General features: G+C 50.2%; 1 protein-coding gene across 1 annotated transcript; it reads right to left on the bottom strand.

Moving 5' to 3' along the window:
* Nucleotides 1-2,000: 2,000 nt before the first annotated feature.
* Nucleotides 2,001-3,305, bottom strand: LOC137815842 (uncharacterized). The gene has a single exon (XM_068618956.1). The coding sequence runs from the start codon at nucleotides 3,303-3,305 to the stop codon at nucleotides 2,001-2,003; it is 1,305 nt and encodes a 434-aa protein (XP_068475057.1).
* Between the last annotated feature and the right edge of the window lie 14,220 nt (nucleotides 3,306-17,525).

Here is a 17,525-nt window from a genome sequence, read left to right as displayed (position 1 = left end):
GATCAAAGTGGCAGAGTCAAAACCTCCCGCCTCAGCGAGAATCCGGCAAACCACTTGGTCATTTGGGGCCAGCTTCTTGAAGGGTTTGGATTTAAGGGCCCTCGTCTCCCTCACCCAGTACAGTGGGAAACCATCCAGAGCGGAGGGAACGAGGTCAGAACAGCAGATCTTGAAGAACCGACCTTTCCACCCAGTGAACGAGTTTTGGAAGGGGGTCAGGAGAACTTTACCAGGAACGTTACTGAGAGTTACCCAGAGGTTGTTCCTCTGCCTCTTCACCTCAAAGAAGTGGAGAAAGATGTCAACCGAGGGTGCACAACCCAGAAACCCGAAAAGGATGTCAAAGGCCTTGACAAAAGCCCAGCTGTTGGGATATAGCTGGGCCGGAGCGGCATCGATCTCCGTCAGCAGTTCCTTCTCAAACCTGGAGAAGGGCAGGCGCACGCCGATGGTTTTGAAAACCACCTAATAACAGTAAAAGAAGGGGACCCCGTCGTTGGCCCGTTCATCTCCACATACTGGCTCCCCTAGAGTGCAAGGGAGCACAGCAATGTCGTCGTCATGCCTCCTCGCGAAGGCACGGTGATCATAGGAACAGGGATCCCCTTTGTGTTCCCTTATGGCCCTGGTGGAGAGTAAGCAGGAGCATTCGTCAAGAAGCTCCCTCGAAGCCCAAGGATACAGGTCCTTGGGGTTGACCCTGGAGGGAGTAGCACGAGAAGACATTCTTGAACAGAATTAGGGAGGTTTGAAGTTTTGGCAAGGGTAAAACGCTGATGGGAACGAACACTGGAAGAACTCTTCGCGAGAAGAGAAGGGGTGCAAGCAGAAAGGGTGCAAGTAGGTTACGAAAAGCGCAGAAATGATGAGGGCAGTTTCAAAGTTTTGAAGAATTAAATATTGTCGTTAGAGCGCCAAACGACGCAAATGGAAGTATTGCAGTTACAGCGCTAAACGACGCGAATGGATGCACCGCACGATCGAGCCACGTGGCAGAAGATGGAAGGATGGCCCTGGCACCACTGGTTAAACTCAGAAAACGTCGTATCGACAGAATGCCCAATGGTACGATGCGCCGTCGAGAGTGGGTCAGGGGCACAGTAGGAGTCAGGACCAAGTCGAATGACTGAACGTCCCGTCAGCCATACAAGAAGCGCCACGTGGATGGCACAGGCGAAACCTTGAGCTCTTCGCTGTCCTCAGGCGTCAACTAGGGCCAAAGTCAAAGTCAATGCCAAGGGAAAGATAACGCCCGAGGCGACACCAGCACGAGACGCCTGTGGCGTCGCCAGGAAAGACGCAAAGGGCGACGCTAGCATGAGACGTTGCGGGCGTCGCCAACCCAAATATCAGTAGTGCCGCCTCCCCGATACCCACAGGTAGGAAAGACTGTGGAGGGAGACGAAATCGAAGAAGGCAAAGCTAGTTACTGGTGTCGCCTCCCCGATACCCACAGGTAGAAAATACTGTGGAGGGAGACGAGATCGCCAAACGCCAGCGAATCACTGGCAGGGTGTTCCCCGATACCTATGGGAAGGAAAGACCATGGAGGGAACGACCCCCCCAGAGCACTCGGCGTTTTAGACACCCGGGGACGATACGGCGCTGTTGTAGCAGGCCTCTCCTTAGGCGTGGGCGCCGGGCATTAAGAATCAAGGGACAGATCGCTTTGGTGTTAGAGACACCCCGTGGACGATACGGCCCCACTAGGTAAGCCTCTCCATGGGCGTGGGCATCGACGCGTGACCTTCCCCGGGCATACAAGGCCGCCCAACGAAGTGAAAGAAACGGGTATAGTACAGGCAAAACAACCAAAGCACGTGAAGGCAAAGAACAAAAGTAAAATCACACAGGCGGAATTCCGTATCGCAATGGCACGAAAGTAATCATGCAAAAACCCAAAGTTGTAACAAATGTGCAGACGATTCAAAGAATTACAAGTTTATCAAAGAAGGTTAGAACAAGAGTAAAGGAATAAAGTGATGATCGAGGGTGGCGGTTCAATCGTCCATTTCCAGGGGCACGACCTTTCCATCAACAATGTGGTGAGTGGAATCGCAGTTGGAAATGTCGATCCCCGGATTCATGCAGACAGCTTGGGCTAGAGCTTCCTGGAATCCCTCCTCGAAAGTGCCCGCCATGTCCTGGATGAGGGTCTTTTTTTCCTTCTCTAGCTCCTCAATGGTGGCGTCCCCGGAAGCTACCTGCTTCTCCACAGCCTCCTTCTCCACGCGGAGTCGGCTGACCTCGACTTGCAGTTTGTCGTAGTCAACCTGGAGAAGGCCCATAGCTTTGGCCTGGGTAGCCATTTCCCCTTCCATCCGCTCCTTTTCATCAGCTTGCTCACAGCAGCGGGCCTTCAAGTCCTTTTGAACTTCTTCGTAAGCTTCGACTATGTCTTGAAGGCTCGTTACCTGAACTTTGAGGGCGACTTTCCGAGCGTAGAAGTCGGCCTGGAGCTCCACTGCCTCTGCCAGTTGTTCCTCAGCCTCTGCTTTGGACTCTTGCGCCTGCTTCAGGGTGGTTTGGTAAGTTTCGTTTTGGCGTCCCAGAGTCTTCTTTTCCTCCTCCAGGGCAGATACCCTTGCTTCCAAGGCTTGGAGGGTTTGAGCTTGCAGAACAGCGTTTCTGGCCTGGGCGCTCCATTCGAGGGCCACCGCCAAGAAGGCCCCCAAGTAGAAAGGCATGCCCTCCTTCCTGTCGGAGCCCTCTGGCATTGTTCCACCGCTGAAGCCCCTCATCAGATGCATGATTGGTGGAGGGACGGCGATAAAATCGGGGGCGGCAGCGACGGGGGCAGGAGAAGCAGAGACCTCTGCCGGTGGCGGAGGGGGAGCAGATTCGGCGCCTTCGCCTATATCCTCTTGGACGGTTGTGGGGGGAAGGGAAGTAGCGCTGGGAGGGTTGTTCCTGAAAGAGTCCTCTCCCTGGGGCGACGCCGCTGGTAGGAGGCGAACCCTTGCAGATTTCCTCCTCTTGAAGGGTGCCACGCCATCCGAGTCCTCATCATCGGATATGATCTCCAAGACCCGTTTCTCTTTGTCGAGGGGGGTTGGGGCCGGCGATGAGGCCATGGCCAGAGGAACGACGACGATGGGCAGAGGAGAGCCAGGAGTCTGAAGCGCCTCAGGGCTATGTGGGGACGGTGAAGATGAGCCTAGTGGAGCGTCAGTAGGGGTCGGTGGTGGCAGAGGCAGGGTCGATGGGGGGTTCGGGTCAGCAGCAGGGGCAGAAGAGGCGCCCGCTTTGGCCGCACGAGCGTCCTTTATCGCCTTCGCCAGCATCATCCTTTTGGAGGCGCCCATCACCGATCCTACACTCAGATAAACCAAGCAGCAGAAGTCAAAGCCAAAGCAATGATGCAAAATCACAAAACGTGTAGAAACGAGAGACGCGAATCACATGGTACAATGGAAAACAGGTTAAAGAAGCCAGAAGAACAAACATGAAGCAGCAAAATACAGATAACGAAAGATAATGAGGGAGGAATCTCCCTACCAAAGTAGGTGGTCAAGGAGTGGGCGTTGTATTCGCTCGCGATAAGCTTCAGCGTATCGAAGACGATTCCCATACCAGCCAGGGCTTTGCATATCTCCCTATCAGCGGGGGATAGCTAATCCAGGGTCTTAGGTTTGAGCAATTTGGGGTGCTTCGTCCAGTATAGGGGAAAGCCGTCTAAGGTCGTGGGGTCATGTTTGGCGCAGCACACCCTAAAGAATTTACCTTTCCAATTTTAGTAGGAGTTCTGGAAGAGGGTGAGGATGATCCTGCCCGCGATGCCGGAGAAGCTTACCCAAAAACTCTTCCCCTGTTTCTTCACTTCGAAGAAATGCAAGAAGACATCCATAGAAGGAAGGATGCCCAGGTACCCGCATAGAATTTGGAAACCCCTTACAAATGCCCAGCTGTTGGGGTGGAGTTGGGCGGGGGCTGTGTTAATCTCAGTGAGGAGTTCCCTCTCAAAGGGCGTGAAGGGGAGACGCACCCCGACGCGTTTAAATACCGTCTGGTACATGAAGAAGAAAGGATCCCCTTTTCTAGGTCTGTCATCCACACACACAGGTTCCCCCGGTCGGCCAGGACGAACGGAGATGTGCGCGTCATAAGTGCGGCAGAAGGCATTAAAATTATACAAGTGGGGATCCCCTCGATGATTCTCCAGGTCCTAAAAGGATGTCAGGCTGGTGCACTCGTTCAAAAGCTCGTCGGGGGCCCAGGTATAGAAAGCTTTATAATTGGACTTGGGGGTCTTGGGAGGAGAACCAGACTTTGCGTTCGGGCGCGTCATGGTGTGAATAAATAGCTGGAGAAAGAAGAAAGGAAAAAAGGTTTTAACAAAGCGATGCCAAGACAGAAAGGGGGGAAAAACCCCAGGAAATACTACCCACGCGAGAAAACCCAGAAAGAAGGAGAAGGGAACAGAGAAGAACGGAGGAGCGGAAGAACACAGCGTAAACATAAACAGTCCCAAGCAGTTCAATATACAATGATGCAATGCGACGAAGAAGAAGAGTCGTGGAGATGCGAAAATCATACCTTTGATGTCGAAGTGGGGAGGAAGGAAAGCACGAAGGAAAGAGCAGAAGTTGCAGAGAAAGGCTTGAAGGTGATGAACAGTGCGGAGATGCAGAGAGAATGGATGAAACAGTGGGTGTCAAACGTTACATTTGCAACCCAAGAGGCGCTAATCAGGAGCCGTTAGACCATGCCGCGTGTCAAAGGATTAAGCGCCCAAGGGAAGCGCAAGGGACCCCAGAGGCTGGCCGTGCGATGAGCCACGCGGCGCGCGATTAAGCGTGGCCCAAAAGGTGTTTCTCCCCGCTTCAGAGGATGTCCAATCAACCATTAAGAGTGCCCCTGGGGTTCAGAGAGTGTCACGTCAACAATTCGCGAATTGTTGAGTCAGCAGGGAATGACACGTCATCAGGGTGACACGTGGACGGCGTTGGCGAGGCCTTAGTCTTTGCGCTGAAGACAAGTCTTCGGCTTAAGACTGGGGGGCTTGTGTACCGTCCCGTATCCGGGCGTTGACAAAGTCAAAGTCAAAGTCAACGCCTGGAGTCAAAGTCAACATAAGGCGTCGCCTAAGTGAAGAGACGCCAAGTGCCAGCTTCGCCAAGAGGAAGCGTCGCCATGGCAAGGCGTCGCCCAACCAGGGCGTCGCCAAGAGCAAACATCATTAAGTCAAGGCAGTCACAGCACGGTTCCCCGATACCCATGGGTAGGAAAGCCCATGGAGGGAGCGACGCCGTGGGAAGGCCTCAGGTCCCGATAATCCGTGTCAATGATAAAGAGAAGGAAAAGGTGGCTTCAAGGCCATAGTGATAGCACCAGTGTAGAGCAGCCTGACTCGTGAAGTATCCCTGCCGCCTCGGAGACGCCTTTGGGACAGATACGACTCAAGGGGAGGGTCACGCCCAGGGTAGCCAGGTGCAGGGTACGAGAGGAAGGCAGATACGCTCTCAAAGTGAGTGACTAGATGATTGGGGGCATGAGTTGGCACCCAAAAAGTCACCCCTTGCGCAGTAGCACTCCCAAGCAGGAGGACTCACACGTAGAAACGTCCCCAGATGGGCAAAAACGTCCCCAGATGGGGTCATGGCGTTGTGAGGCCCTCCACGTGCATGGCAGCCAGGTCAGAATAGAAACACCCTTTAGTCAGGTACCAGGTAATTAAAGTCATTCAATACAGTTTCTGTTTTGAGCGTTTCAGGTACTATAAAGGCTCCCAAGCTTTTCAACGTCTTAAATGCGCTACGTTTTCTAATTAGACGCGTTAATTAAGTGCGTTACGTTTTATGATTAAAAGCGCTTTAAGGCGCTTTAAATGCTTGGGCAGTTTAAATAGCGCAGGGAATGTTGGAAATGGGGTTGGAACTTCTGGCTAACTTCCCAAAAACACTCTAGTTGCTTGCTCGAGCCTTGAGGTTTTGCACAAGGGACTAGGGAAGGATTTTGGCCAGAAGGAGAAAATATACACTAGACACAGTTTCCTTTTACCACCTTCAGAGTGCTATACGCGGTGCTCCGATACGGAGGTGCATAGTTTTTGGTGTTTCTTGCTGGTTGACTTGAGCGTCGGAGTGCAAACGGCCGCTAGGGCGCCCTTTTGTCCTTCTTCTTTGCAGGAATCCACAGGTAACCAGTGGGAAGGAGTCCCTAGCTGACGGTTGAGGTCGCGCACGAAGACGTCCCAGGTAAACCGGACGGAACAAGGGCCAAGCACAACCTTTCATGAAAGGTAAGAACCAAGTCAAGAACGTCCAAGACCAAGCTAGGAGCGTCTAGGCGTAGAAGACCAAGCTAGGAAGCATCTAGGACAAGAAGACCAAGCTAGGAGCGTCTAGGACAAGAAGACTTGGATCAAGCTTTGAATGGGAGAGTGGCTTTCTTGCACAAATTCCGTGAAGGCCCAACAAGTGTATTTTAGCTTTAATTGGGGTGTAAATAGCATAGCCATGTGGACAAATGTTTATTTTTCTGCATATTAGAATTAAGGAGGAGTTAACCTTGATTAGCAAAGGTTTCTAGAAGCCTTCACTAATCAAGGGACGGTTTTGGTAGCCATGTGAACCCATGTGCTCCGTGTGCCCATGTGCCTCATATTTACATTTCATTTTGCTCACATTTCATGTGGAATTAGCTTAGGATTTACGGCCTCCTTAGCCTATAAAAGGAGATGCCTAGCTCTTGTATTTTCAAGATTAATGAGAGTAAAGTTATGCTGCCAACATTGTGCCATACTTTGCTTCAACCTAGTTTCTAGGATCTAATCTTCACCTTCATCACCTACCATAGGGCTGGCCGAACCTCCCTACTTCCATACACATCATGCACCTTCAAGATCACCATAGCTCCTAGGAGGATCTTGCACATTTACATCCATGGCTTCCGCACCATTTTACACATGATTCCGAGAAGAGCTCCATGAATTTGCCATCATGTTGGTACTAAAGAGTCAACCACTATTGAGGATGTACTGTACGTTGAAGGGCTAAAACATAGTCTTCTAAGCATTAGCCAGCTGTGTGACAAGGGATACACGGTCAATTTCGAAGCCAACACTTGTACAATGTCAAATGAAATTTCTGGTAAGGTGTTGTTCACTGGAAAAAGGGTAAACAACATCTTTCTCTTAGATATTATAAAGAGCTGTTCTGAAAATGAGTGTTTGTCATCTAAAAGTGATGAGTCATGGCTGTGGTATAGGAGGCTAGCTCATATTCACACAAATCACTTGAATAAGCTAAAGTCTAAGGAACTAGTTTTTGGTTTACCAAACATAAAATTTCAGAATAATAAATTGTGTGATGCTTGTGTAAAGGGAAAACAGATAAGAACTTCATTTAAATCTAAAGATGTGGTTTCTACAAATAAAGCCTTGGATGTTTTACATATGGACTTTTTTGGACCATCTAGGACTGCTAGCTTAGCTGGAAATGGTGATTGTTGATGACTTTTCAAGATATACATGGACTTTGTTTCTTGCTTCTAAAAATGATGCATATAAAGCCTTTAAGAAACTTGCTAAGGTTCTGCATAATGAAAATGAAAATAGGATAAAACAGATTCGTAGTGATCATGGGGGAGAATTTTAAAATGCAAAATTTGATAGATATTGTGAAAAACATGGGATCACACATAGTTATTCTGCTCCTAGGACACCCCAACAAAATGGTGTAGTTGAAAGGAAGAATAGGTCACTAGAGGAGTTAGCTAGGACAATGTTAAATGAATCTGATTTACCTAAATATTTTTGGGCAGATGCAGTATACACCGCTTCTTATGTGCTTAACAGAACATTGATTAGACTAATTCTTAAGAAAACTCCCTATGAATTGTATAAAGGAAGGAAGCCTAGCATTAGTCATCTTAGGGTCTTTGGCTGCAAATGTTTTGTTCTAAATAATGGTAAAGAAAATCTGGGGAAATTTGATCCTAAATCAGATGAGGGAATACATATTGGATATGCTATAAATGGTCATGCTTATAGAGTGTGTAACAAAATATTGCTTGCAGTAGAAGAATCTATACATGTTGTATTTGATGAAACAGATTTTTCTGTGCCCAAATCTGTTCTGGATGAACCTGGTATGGATGATTTAAGAACCATTTTGCAAAAGAATCAATCTAGTGAGCTTGATGCAGCTAATCAAAATTCTGTCAAAGAATCTACTGTGAATGCAGGATTGCCTAAGGAATGGAAGACACCCAGGGATCTTACACTAGACAATGTAATTGGTAAAATTGAGAAAGGAGTCTCAACAAGGAATTCACTTAATAATTTCTGCAGAACAGTGGCCTTTGTTTCACAGATTGAGCCCAAAAGTCTGGAAGAAGCACTGCAAGACAACAATTGGATAACAGCAATGCAGGAAGAACTGAATCAGTTTAAACACAATGAAGTGTGGACTTTGGTTCCAAGAAAGCATGAGATGAATATCATAGGAACCAAGTGGGTGTACAGGAACAAGATGGATGAACATGGGGCTATCACTAGGAATAAAGCAAGGTTGGTTGCTAAAGGTTATAACCAAGAAAAGGGAATTGATTTTGGTGAAACCTATGCACCAGTAGCACGTCTTGAAGCTGTCAGATTACTCTTAGCATTTTCCAGCATACAAGGTTTCAAGCTATTCCAAATGGATGTCAAGAGTGCATTCTTAAATGGTTACATTAATGAAGAGGTGTTTGTATCTCAGCCTCCAGGGTTCGAAGATTGTACCACCCTGGTAGTCGGAAGTGATGACGTGGCACCAAGCCACAGTGTAGGCGTGTTGACAAGGCGCCAGATTTGCAGAAGGGAAGGAAGTCGGGGGATTTGTGTAATCGCCAGTTATTAAGTTGGCGTGCTCCGATCTCCAGCATACCAGGCGATCGTCCAGTTGAAGATAAAGTCGCCAGATGATAAACTCAGGCGACCAAGTGATTGGACATCGCCAGAGCAAGCACATCGCCGAAGATGAAGGTGGTGCAGATTATGAAGGCGGCCGGCGAGACCACAGGGAAGGTGTACGAGAGCACCCTAACTCGCCAATTCCAGTAGAGATCGCGCTCCCAAGTTAGCTATGCACTGGGCAGTACCATGCATAAGTAACTTAGCCAAAAGAGAGTCAGAAGCAGCGCCCAAGTCAAGGAGGCTCCAGATGATGGCACGTGTACGACTGGATGCGAGCCACGTGTCCAGGTCTGTAACTGCCAGGAGAGAGAAAGTGACCAGGTATATAAGAGTTCTCAACGAACTTTCTGAGGTACGCACGTTCAGATTAAACTCTTTACGCTTGCGAGTTCTAGAGCTTACTGTGAGAGAGAACATTGCACGGTTCCTTGAGAGTTCTTGAGTGTTCTTGCTCTTAGTATTTGGTGGTTCGGTCACTGACTTGGGCGTTGGAGTGCGATCGGCCGCAGCGGCGCCGCTCTGTTCTTTTGCAGGTTCTTGAGGTGGATCTTGAAGAAGGACGGACGTTTGAAGCGGTGCACACGTCGATCCTTTGACGAGGCAGGTTCCAACGTTCTGGTCAACAGGCAGGATCATCAGGCGCCCACCGTGGGGCCGTGTAAAACCTGTTCCCACCCACAGCGTGAGTTCTTGGAGGTTTTCGTAGTTTTCTGCGTGGTTGTGTGCTGGTGCAACCATCGTTCGCTGTTCGTTTGAGATTGTTCGGTGATTTCTCGTTTTCCACCGTTCGTGTGGATATTTGTTCGGTGAAGTGAGGTTTTCTGCTGTTTACGCGTGATTTGTTCGGTGGATTTTGAGTTCTTTCGCTCGTTTGGTTATCCGTAGGAGAAGCGGTGATTTCTGGTGGAGTTGCAGGTTTCTTTGGAGGTTCGCGGTGTTCTTGAGTTTTCTTGCAGAGTCTCGCGTAGTTTTTTCCGATTGATCGCTGAGTTGATCGTAGCTGAAGTAAGTGTTATTGGCTGCATTCTGTGATTCGCCAAGTTTCATGAGAAAAATGAGAAGCAATCGTTCAAGTCCAGTTGCGCTCGTCGCTGCTGAAGGCGCCGCTGCCATGGCCATGGCGCAGATGGTAGAGATCATGCGCTCGTTGCAGGCAACAGTGGAAGCCTCGCGCATAGAACAGGCGAGAATGCACGAGGACCTGGCCGCCTCTCGGGCCAGGAATGATGAGCTTAGCAAGGTGACTGAGGAGTTGCGTCAAGCTCTTCAGGAGCAGCAAGGGCGCTCTATCGCTGAAGAGGTCGCGCCGTCGTCGCCACCTCGTGTTTTCCCTATGCCTTTCGATCAGGCGATTACTGACACGCCTATTCCTGCGAGTGTGGTTCCTGTTAAGGCTGTTTTCACCGGCGTGGAGGATCCTGAAGCTCATCTCACCACGTTCCATACGCAGATGATGCTGTCAGGGGGATCAGACGCCGTGTACTGCAAGATGTTCGTGAGCACGCTCCAGGGAACGGAGCTGGAATGGTTTGTGAGCCTGCCTAACGGTCACATAACCAACTTCCAACAGTTCTCGAAGATTTTCGTCGAGCAGTACATCGTGAATAAGGCACCGCCCAGGGTGTCTTACGACCTGTTTGATATAAGGCAGTACCAGGGAGAGTCCCTCAGGGACTACCTAAATCGCTTTGGGGCGCAGATGGTCCGATCGCCGGCCAAAGATGAAGAAATGCTAGTCTATGCATTTAAGAAGGGCGTGCTGCCGGGACCATTCTGCGAGGCATTGATCAGGGCACACCCCGCTACGTTTGTTGAGGTCAGGCGACTTGCGGTGGCCCACATCGCCGACGAGAGCGAAGTCGCCGAGAAGAGAGGGAGCGTGGCCCCCACTAGGCCACGCGCCCAGACCAGGATCCAGCCACAGAGGGTGCTGGAGACAGCGGCGGCCAGGAGGGATCAGAGGACTCGCCGTCCTTATGATCCAAGGAAGAACAAGGGCAGGGGCCAAGGACGCCAGCAACCAGCACGCCGGGAATACAATCGCCCGCCTAAGCACAAGTTTGTCATGGGATTGGCGGATCTGATCGCCATTCCCAATATATCCGCTAGGTTGAAGGCGCCATAAAAGGTGGGCGACAAGGTGCTGGGACCAAAGCCAGACGCCTGGTGTGAGTTTCACCAGGGCTTTGGCCATACAGTGGACTCGTGCTTGGCGTTAGGATACCAGCTCGACGATCTGGTAAAGAGCGGGTTCCTAAACGACTATTTGCTGGACAGAAGGACGGGGGGCGCGTCGAGCTCCCAACCAGCAGGTGCTGAAGCTCAGCAGCACGAGATGCCTACGCACGGAGAAATCCACACCATTGCAGGGGGTTTCTCAGAAGGTGGATGCACCGCATCACAGAGGAAGAGGTACGCGAGGTCTGTGATGACGGTGGATATGTTTGAAGACCACTCGCCGGAAGTGGATATTACATTCACCAAGCAAGATCTCCGGGATGTTGTGCCTCATGACAACGATCCCATAGTAATTTCACTGATAACGGCAGGAAGAAAGGTCCACAGGGTGTTGGTGGACCATGGAAGCTCGGCAGACGTGATGTTCTGGCCGACTTTCACGCAGCTGGAGCTGCCCCTTGACCAGCTGAGGTCCTATGGAGGGTGTTTGTATGGTTTCGCTGGTGACCAGGTGGAGGTCAGGGGGTACATAGAATTGAGGACAACGTTTACAGATGTGGCGGGTTCAAGAACGGAAAAAAGCAAATACCTCGTTGTAAACGCTCCTTCAGCATACAACATCCTGTTGGGAAGACCTACGCTCAACAGGATAGGTGCCATACCGTCGACCCGGCACATGAAGGTGAAGTTGCCGTCTATGGAGGGGGTGGTTATCACCATCAAATCCGATCAGAAGGAAGCGAAGAAGGGCTATGAGAATAGCCTGAAAAACAAGAGATCGGTGAGTTACGTAACAACCACCCCACCTCCTGGCGTGAAGCCCAGATCGACGGTAACAGAAGAGATCGCCGGAAGGGACGTGGAGATGGTGGACGCTGAGCTGGGGGAGGGGAACGTTGGTCTGGAGGAGGAAGAGGCAAGGAATCGCCCTGAAGAAGCGAGAGAGCTGGGAATCGCCAGGGCGGTGATCGCCAGAGAAACCAAACCAAAACCCGTCGAGCAGTGGCTCGAGAGAGAAATCGGGGGAAAGATCTTCAAGCTGGGAAGATCCCTGGAGGTTGAGCTCCAGGACCAGATCGCCAAGGTGATTGAGCGGCATCTGGACGCGTTTGCATGGTCCGCTTCGGACATGCCCTGGATCGATCCCGACTTCTTGTGCCATCATCTCGCGATGGACAGCTTGGTGAGACCAGTGCGACAAAGAAGAAGGAAGTTCAACGAGGAGAGGAGGCAGGCGATCAGGGACGAAACACAGAAACTCCTCGCTGCAGGCCACATCAGGGAAGTCCAGTACCCTGAATGGCTGGCAAATGTCGTACTGGTGAAGAAGAGTAACGGGAAATGGCGCATGTGCGTCGATTTCACTAACCTGAACAAGGCTTGCCCAAAGGATTCATATCCTTTACCAAGCATAGACGCCCTGGTAGATAGTCAGATCAAGATGCATCCCATGGATGAAGAGAAGACAACCTTCATGACGGAGAGATCGTGCTACTGCTATAAGGTGATGCCGTTTGGGCTGAAGAACGCGTGGGCCACGTACCAGAGGCTGATGGATCGAGTACTGGCACCGATGCTGGGAAGGAACGTGCAAGCGTACGTCGATGACATGGTCGTGATCTCGCCGGAAAAAAGCAAGCACGTTGCAGACTTGGAAGAATTGTTCACGACGATCGCCAAGTTCAGACTGAAGCTGAATCCAGAGAAATGCATTTTCGGCGTGGAGGCTGGAAAGTTTTTGGGTTTCCTCTTAACTTAAAGAGGCATAGAGGCCAACCCTGATAAGTGTGCCGCCATCTTGGCGATGAGGAGCCCAGCTACGGTGAAGGAAGTTCAACAGCTAACAGGTCGGATGGCAGCCTTGTCTCGCTTCGTGTTAGCTAGCGGAGAAAAGGGCCATCCCTATTTTCAGTGCTTGAGGCGCAATAACAAGTTTGTTTGGACGAAGGAGTGCGAGGAAGCCTTCGTCAAGCTGAAGGAGTATCTGGCGAGCCCGCCGGTTTTGTGCAAACCGCTGGTGGGAACCCCTCTCAGGTTGTATTTTGCTGTAACTGAGAGGGCGGTGAGTGCGGTGCTCGCCCAGGATCAAGATCAGGCTCAGAAGCCTATTTATTTTGTTAGTAAGGTGTTGCAGGGCCCCGAAACGAGATATCAGGCCCTGGAAAAGGCTGCGCTGGCTGTGGTATTTTCGGCGAGAAGGTTGCGCCATTATTTTCATAGCTTCACCATACTGGTGATGACTGACCTGCCCATCCAGAAGGTCTTGAAGAAGCCTGACGTTGCGGGAAGGATGGTGAAGTGGGCAGTAGAATTGTCAGAGTTTGATATTAAGTATGAGCCCCGAGGCCCGATCAAGGGGCAAATCTTTGCAGATTTCGTGGTCGAGCTCTCATCTGAGGCGACACGAGTTGAAGGGGACGACTTCCGTTGGGTACTCTCGGTGGATGGATCGTCGAACCAGCAGGGTAGCGGTGCTGGAGTCATTTTGGAAGGACCCAACGGCGTGCTGATCGAACAATCTTTGAGATTTGCCTTCAAAGCCAGTAACAATCAAGCAGAGTATGAGGTGCTGATCGCCGGGATTTTGCTGGCCAAAGAGATGGGAGCCAGGGTGTTAATGGCTAAGAGTGACTCGCTGCTAGTCACAGGGCAAGTAACAGACGAGTTCCAGGCTAAAGATCCACAAATGGCGGCTTACTTGGAGTATGTGCAGGAATTGAAGAGTTCCTTTGCCTCCTTTGAAATAGTGCACGTGCCCAGAGAACAGAATGCCCGAGCTGACTTGCTAGCTAAGCTCGCCAGTTCAGGCAAGGGGGGTAGACAGAGGACGGTGATTCAAGAAACTCTGAAGACGCCGAGAGCATTTGTGGCAGATCACCTGGTTCTTCAGATAAGCAAGTCGACGGAGAAAGCAGCGAGAAGTCATAAGTCCCTGACGCAAGAAACTTTGAGATCGCAAAGAATTAGAGCATGTCGAGGAGAGAAGGTGAGCATGACGCAGGTCTGCGCTATCCATGAGCCAGACACCTGGATAACACAGTACAAGCGGTGCCTGGCAGATGGCCTTCTCCCACTGGATCCGAGAGAGGCAAGGAAGGTAAAGAAAAATTCTAGCAAGTACACGTTGATTGATGGCGATCTGTACAGGTTTGGGTTCACTCACCCACTCCTGGAATGCGCACATGGCGAGAAGTGCACGAGAATCATGGCAGAGCTCCACGAAGGTATATGCGGAAGCCACGTCGGGGGTCGAGCTCTGGCCGCGAGGACTCTCCGTGCAGGTTACTACTGGCCAACGATGAGAGAAGACTGCAAGAAGTATGCGCAGTGTTGCAAACAATGCTAGCAGCACGCCGATTGGCACAAGTCGCCTCCCGAGGAGTTGAAGTCGATCTACAGCCCTTGGCCGTTTCATACTTGGGGAATCGACATCCTGGGACCTTTCCCGCTGGCGATCAGGCAGATGAAGTACTTGGTGGTGGCGATTGAGTATTTCACCAAGTGGATCGAAGCAGAACCAGTGGCCCAGATCACCGCACACAAGATCGAAGGTTTCGTGTGGAAGAACATTGTGTGCCGGTTTGGTGTGCCTAAGCGCCTGGTGTTGGACAACGGGACTCAGTTTGCAAGTCATCTGTTGAAGAAGCTGTGTGAAGGGGTGGGAATCCAACAAGTGTTTGCATCCGTCGAGCACCCTCAGACAAATGGCCAACTAGAGTCAGCTAATCGGGTGTTGCTGAGAGGATTGAAGAGAAGGCTCGAGAAAGCCAAGGGAAGCTGGGCTGAGGAGGTACCCCGTATAGTCTGGGCGTACCACACCACCGAGCAGTCAGGAACCCATGAGACCCCGTTCAGCTTGGTCTATGGGTGTGATGCCATGATTCCAGTAGAGATCCAGGAGAGCTCGCCGAGATTCCAGAACTTCGTAGAGGAAGACTCGAATGAAGAGAGAAGGCTGAACCTGGATCTACTGGATGAGGTCAGGGAAGAGGCGAGATTGAAGGCTGAAGCGGTGAAGAGAAGGATTGAACGAAGATATAACTCGAAGGTGATGCCGAGACAGTTTAGAGAAGGCGACCTGGTAATGAGGAAAGCCCACCAGTACGAGATGGAGAATAAACTGTCGCCCAAGTGGACTGGACCGTTCAGAATAACCGAGGCGCTCGGGAACGGCGCCTACCGCTTAGAGACATTGGAAGGAGGGGCGATTCCTCGCACTTGGAACGCCACGCACCTGAAGTTGTATTACAGTTGAGAACTTTGTAAGTAAAGATAAACACGAAGTTACTTTACAATGTCTCTGTTAAAACAGTTTGAAGGGGGCACTCTTTTTTCCCTAAGGAGGGTTTTTAATGAGGCCACCCAATAAAGAGAAGTTTTCAAAGTACAAGTTGTTTTAGATTGCGTGCCTGTTGTTTTCAGAAAGTTTTGAAGAAAGACCTTGTCACTTGTATGTGACTTGAGGCAAGTTAAAGATATATTGCATGCTTTCTAAAAGGTTTTAAGTCCTCATCGTTTTTCGGCGATCGGAGGCATCAGTTAAAGTTTTAAGTCCTCATCGTTTTTCGACGATCGGAGGCATCAGTTAAAGTTTTAAGTCCTCATCGTTTTTCGGCGATCGGAGGCATCAGTTAAAGTTTTAAGTCCTCGTCGTCTTTCGGCGATCGGAGGCACAGGTTAACGTTAAAGTCCTCATCGTCTTTCAGCGATCGGAGGCACCAGTTAAAAGACCTCAACGCCCTCGCGCGTTCTGAGGCAAGATAAAGACCTCCTCGCCGTCGAGCGAGCGCAGGCGAGGAAGAGTGAAAAGTCCTCAGTGTTTCTGGGGGCGAGAAGATGTAACCCCTGGGGCAATGTAGAAGCACCAGTGAAAAGTCCTCAGTGTTTCTGGGGGCGAGAAGATTTAACCCCTGGGGCAATGTAGAGGCACCAGTAAAAAGTCCTCAGTGTTTCTGGGGGCGAGAAGATGTAACCCCCGGAGCAATGTAGAGGCAAGTAAGAGACCTTCTCGCCTCTGAGCGAGTTCAGGCGAGTTAAAAGACCTTCTCGCCTATGAGCGAGTTCAGGCAAGATAAAATCCTTCTCGTCTCGAACGAGTTCAGGTATGGTGTTAAGGGTGGACGAAGTTTGGAAGGTGGCTAAGGTAGGTTCGAAGAGAGCGCCTAGCCACCCGGTCTTTGTTCGGAAGTTCAGGAAGGTAGAGAAGGATCCGAAAGGCGCCTCTACCCCTATATAAAAGAACAATGGCCAAGGCATGAAGCCAGAAAGAAGCTGATATCGCCAAGAGTCTTTGGCGACCAGGAAAAGTTCGAACAGTGGCGAGAAAGTTAAAGACCCGTTTTGATGAAGCAGATCGGGTGAAGCGATGTTTTAAGCCAGTAGTTGAGTTAAAGGTCGTTGCTTGAGGAGTGATTTTGCGCTAAGGTTAATTGCCTTGAGATTACAAGTTTTAAAGCGATTATTATTTGAAGTCGAAGTGGTTCTAAGCAGTTAAGTATATGCTCGCGCTTACAAAATCGCTAAGTTAATTTCTTGAAGCAAACTGTGCAAGGAAAGTTAAAGCAGTTGAAGAAGTCATAAGAGGAAATACACAGACTTTGTCATTAAAAGTAAATATCAGTTCAGAACATATGTACAGGAAGATATAAAGTTTATTACAAGTTATACACAAAAGGAAAGTATAAAGGCAGTGGATGGAGTAAACTGATCAGTTTTCAGCGGGAACCACTTTCCCATCCACTACCTCGTTGTCAAGGGACACCATGCTGAGGTCCAGATCGGGGAACAAGCAGGCGAACTGTTCCCGTGCAGCTTCGAATCCAGCAGCCAGAATTTGGGCAGAACTCAGATTAAGTTCTTCAATCTGCTTCTTAAGTTCTTCAGTTTGTTCCTTCAGCCCCTTATTCTGCTGCTCCAGCTCTTCAACTTGCTTCTTGAGTTGTTCGTTGGTTTCTTGAGCCTGGAGAAGGTCTTCAGCAACCTTCTTGGATTCTGCTTGCACCTTGCCCAGTTCAGCAGCAAGCTCCCCTTTTTCCTTGTTGGCTTCGTCGAGCCCAGCCATGGCGTCATCCCTCGCCTTCTCCACCTTACCAAGGAAGATCTCCCGGTCGGATGACCTTTGCTCCAGTTTCTTCACCTTGGCGGCGTCGGTTTTTATGAGAGCCTCCAGGTCAGCCACCTTGACGCGATAAGGCACAATCTTGCTCTCTAGCTCGATCTTTTCTTGAGCCAGTTGCTGCACCTTATGGCGGAGTTCAGTGGCCTCCTTGCGCGCCATCCTGAGCTCGGTGCTCATTGCGTCTTCTACTCGGGAGTGTTCAATCTCCGCGAGTGTCAGATTGAAGGACAACTTCTCCACCTCAACCCTCATGGTGCTATTCTCAGTTCTAAGGTTGAAGAGGTCATCCTGGAGCTTCCTGGTGGAGCTCTCCACAACTCTAGTTATGAT

The sequence above is a fragment of the Phaseolus vulgaris genome, chromosome 10, assembly GCF_000499845.2.
Source record: "Phaseolus vulgaris cultivar G19833 chromosome 10, P. vulgaris v2.0, whole genome shotgun sequence".
Taxonomy (NCBI): Eukaryota; Viridiplantae; Streptophyta; class Magnoliopsida; order Fabales; family Fabaceae; genus Phaseolus; species Phaseolus vulgaris.
Note: the sequence above shows the minus strand (reverse complement) of the source record. Positions and strands in the feature narration are given on the sequence as shown.

Bases quoted from the DNA above. Each gene is read 5' to 3' on its own strand.
- LOC137815842 (XM_068618956.1), bottom strand. From the start codon at position 3,305: ATGGGCGCCTCCAAAAGGATGATGCTGGCGAAGGCGATAAAGGACGCT.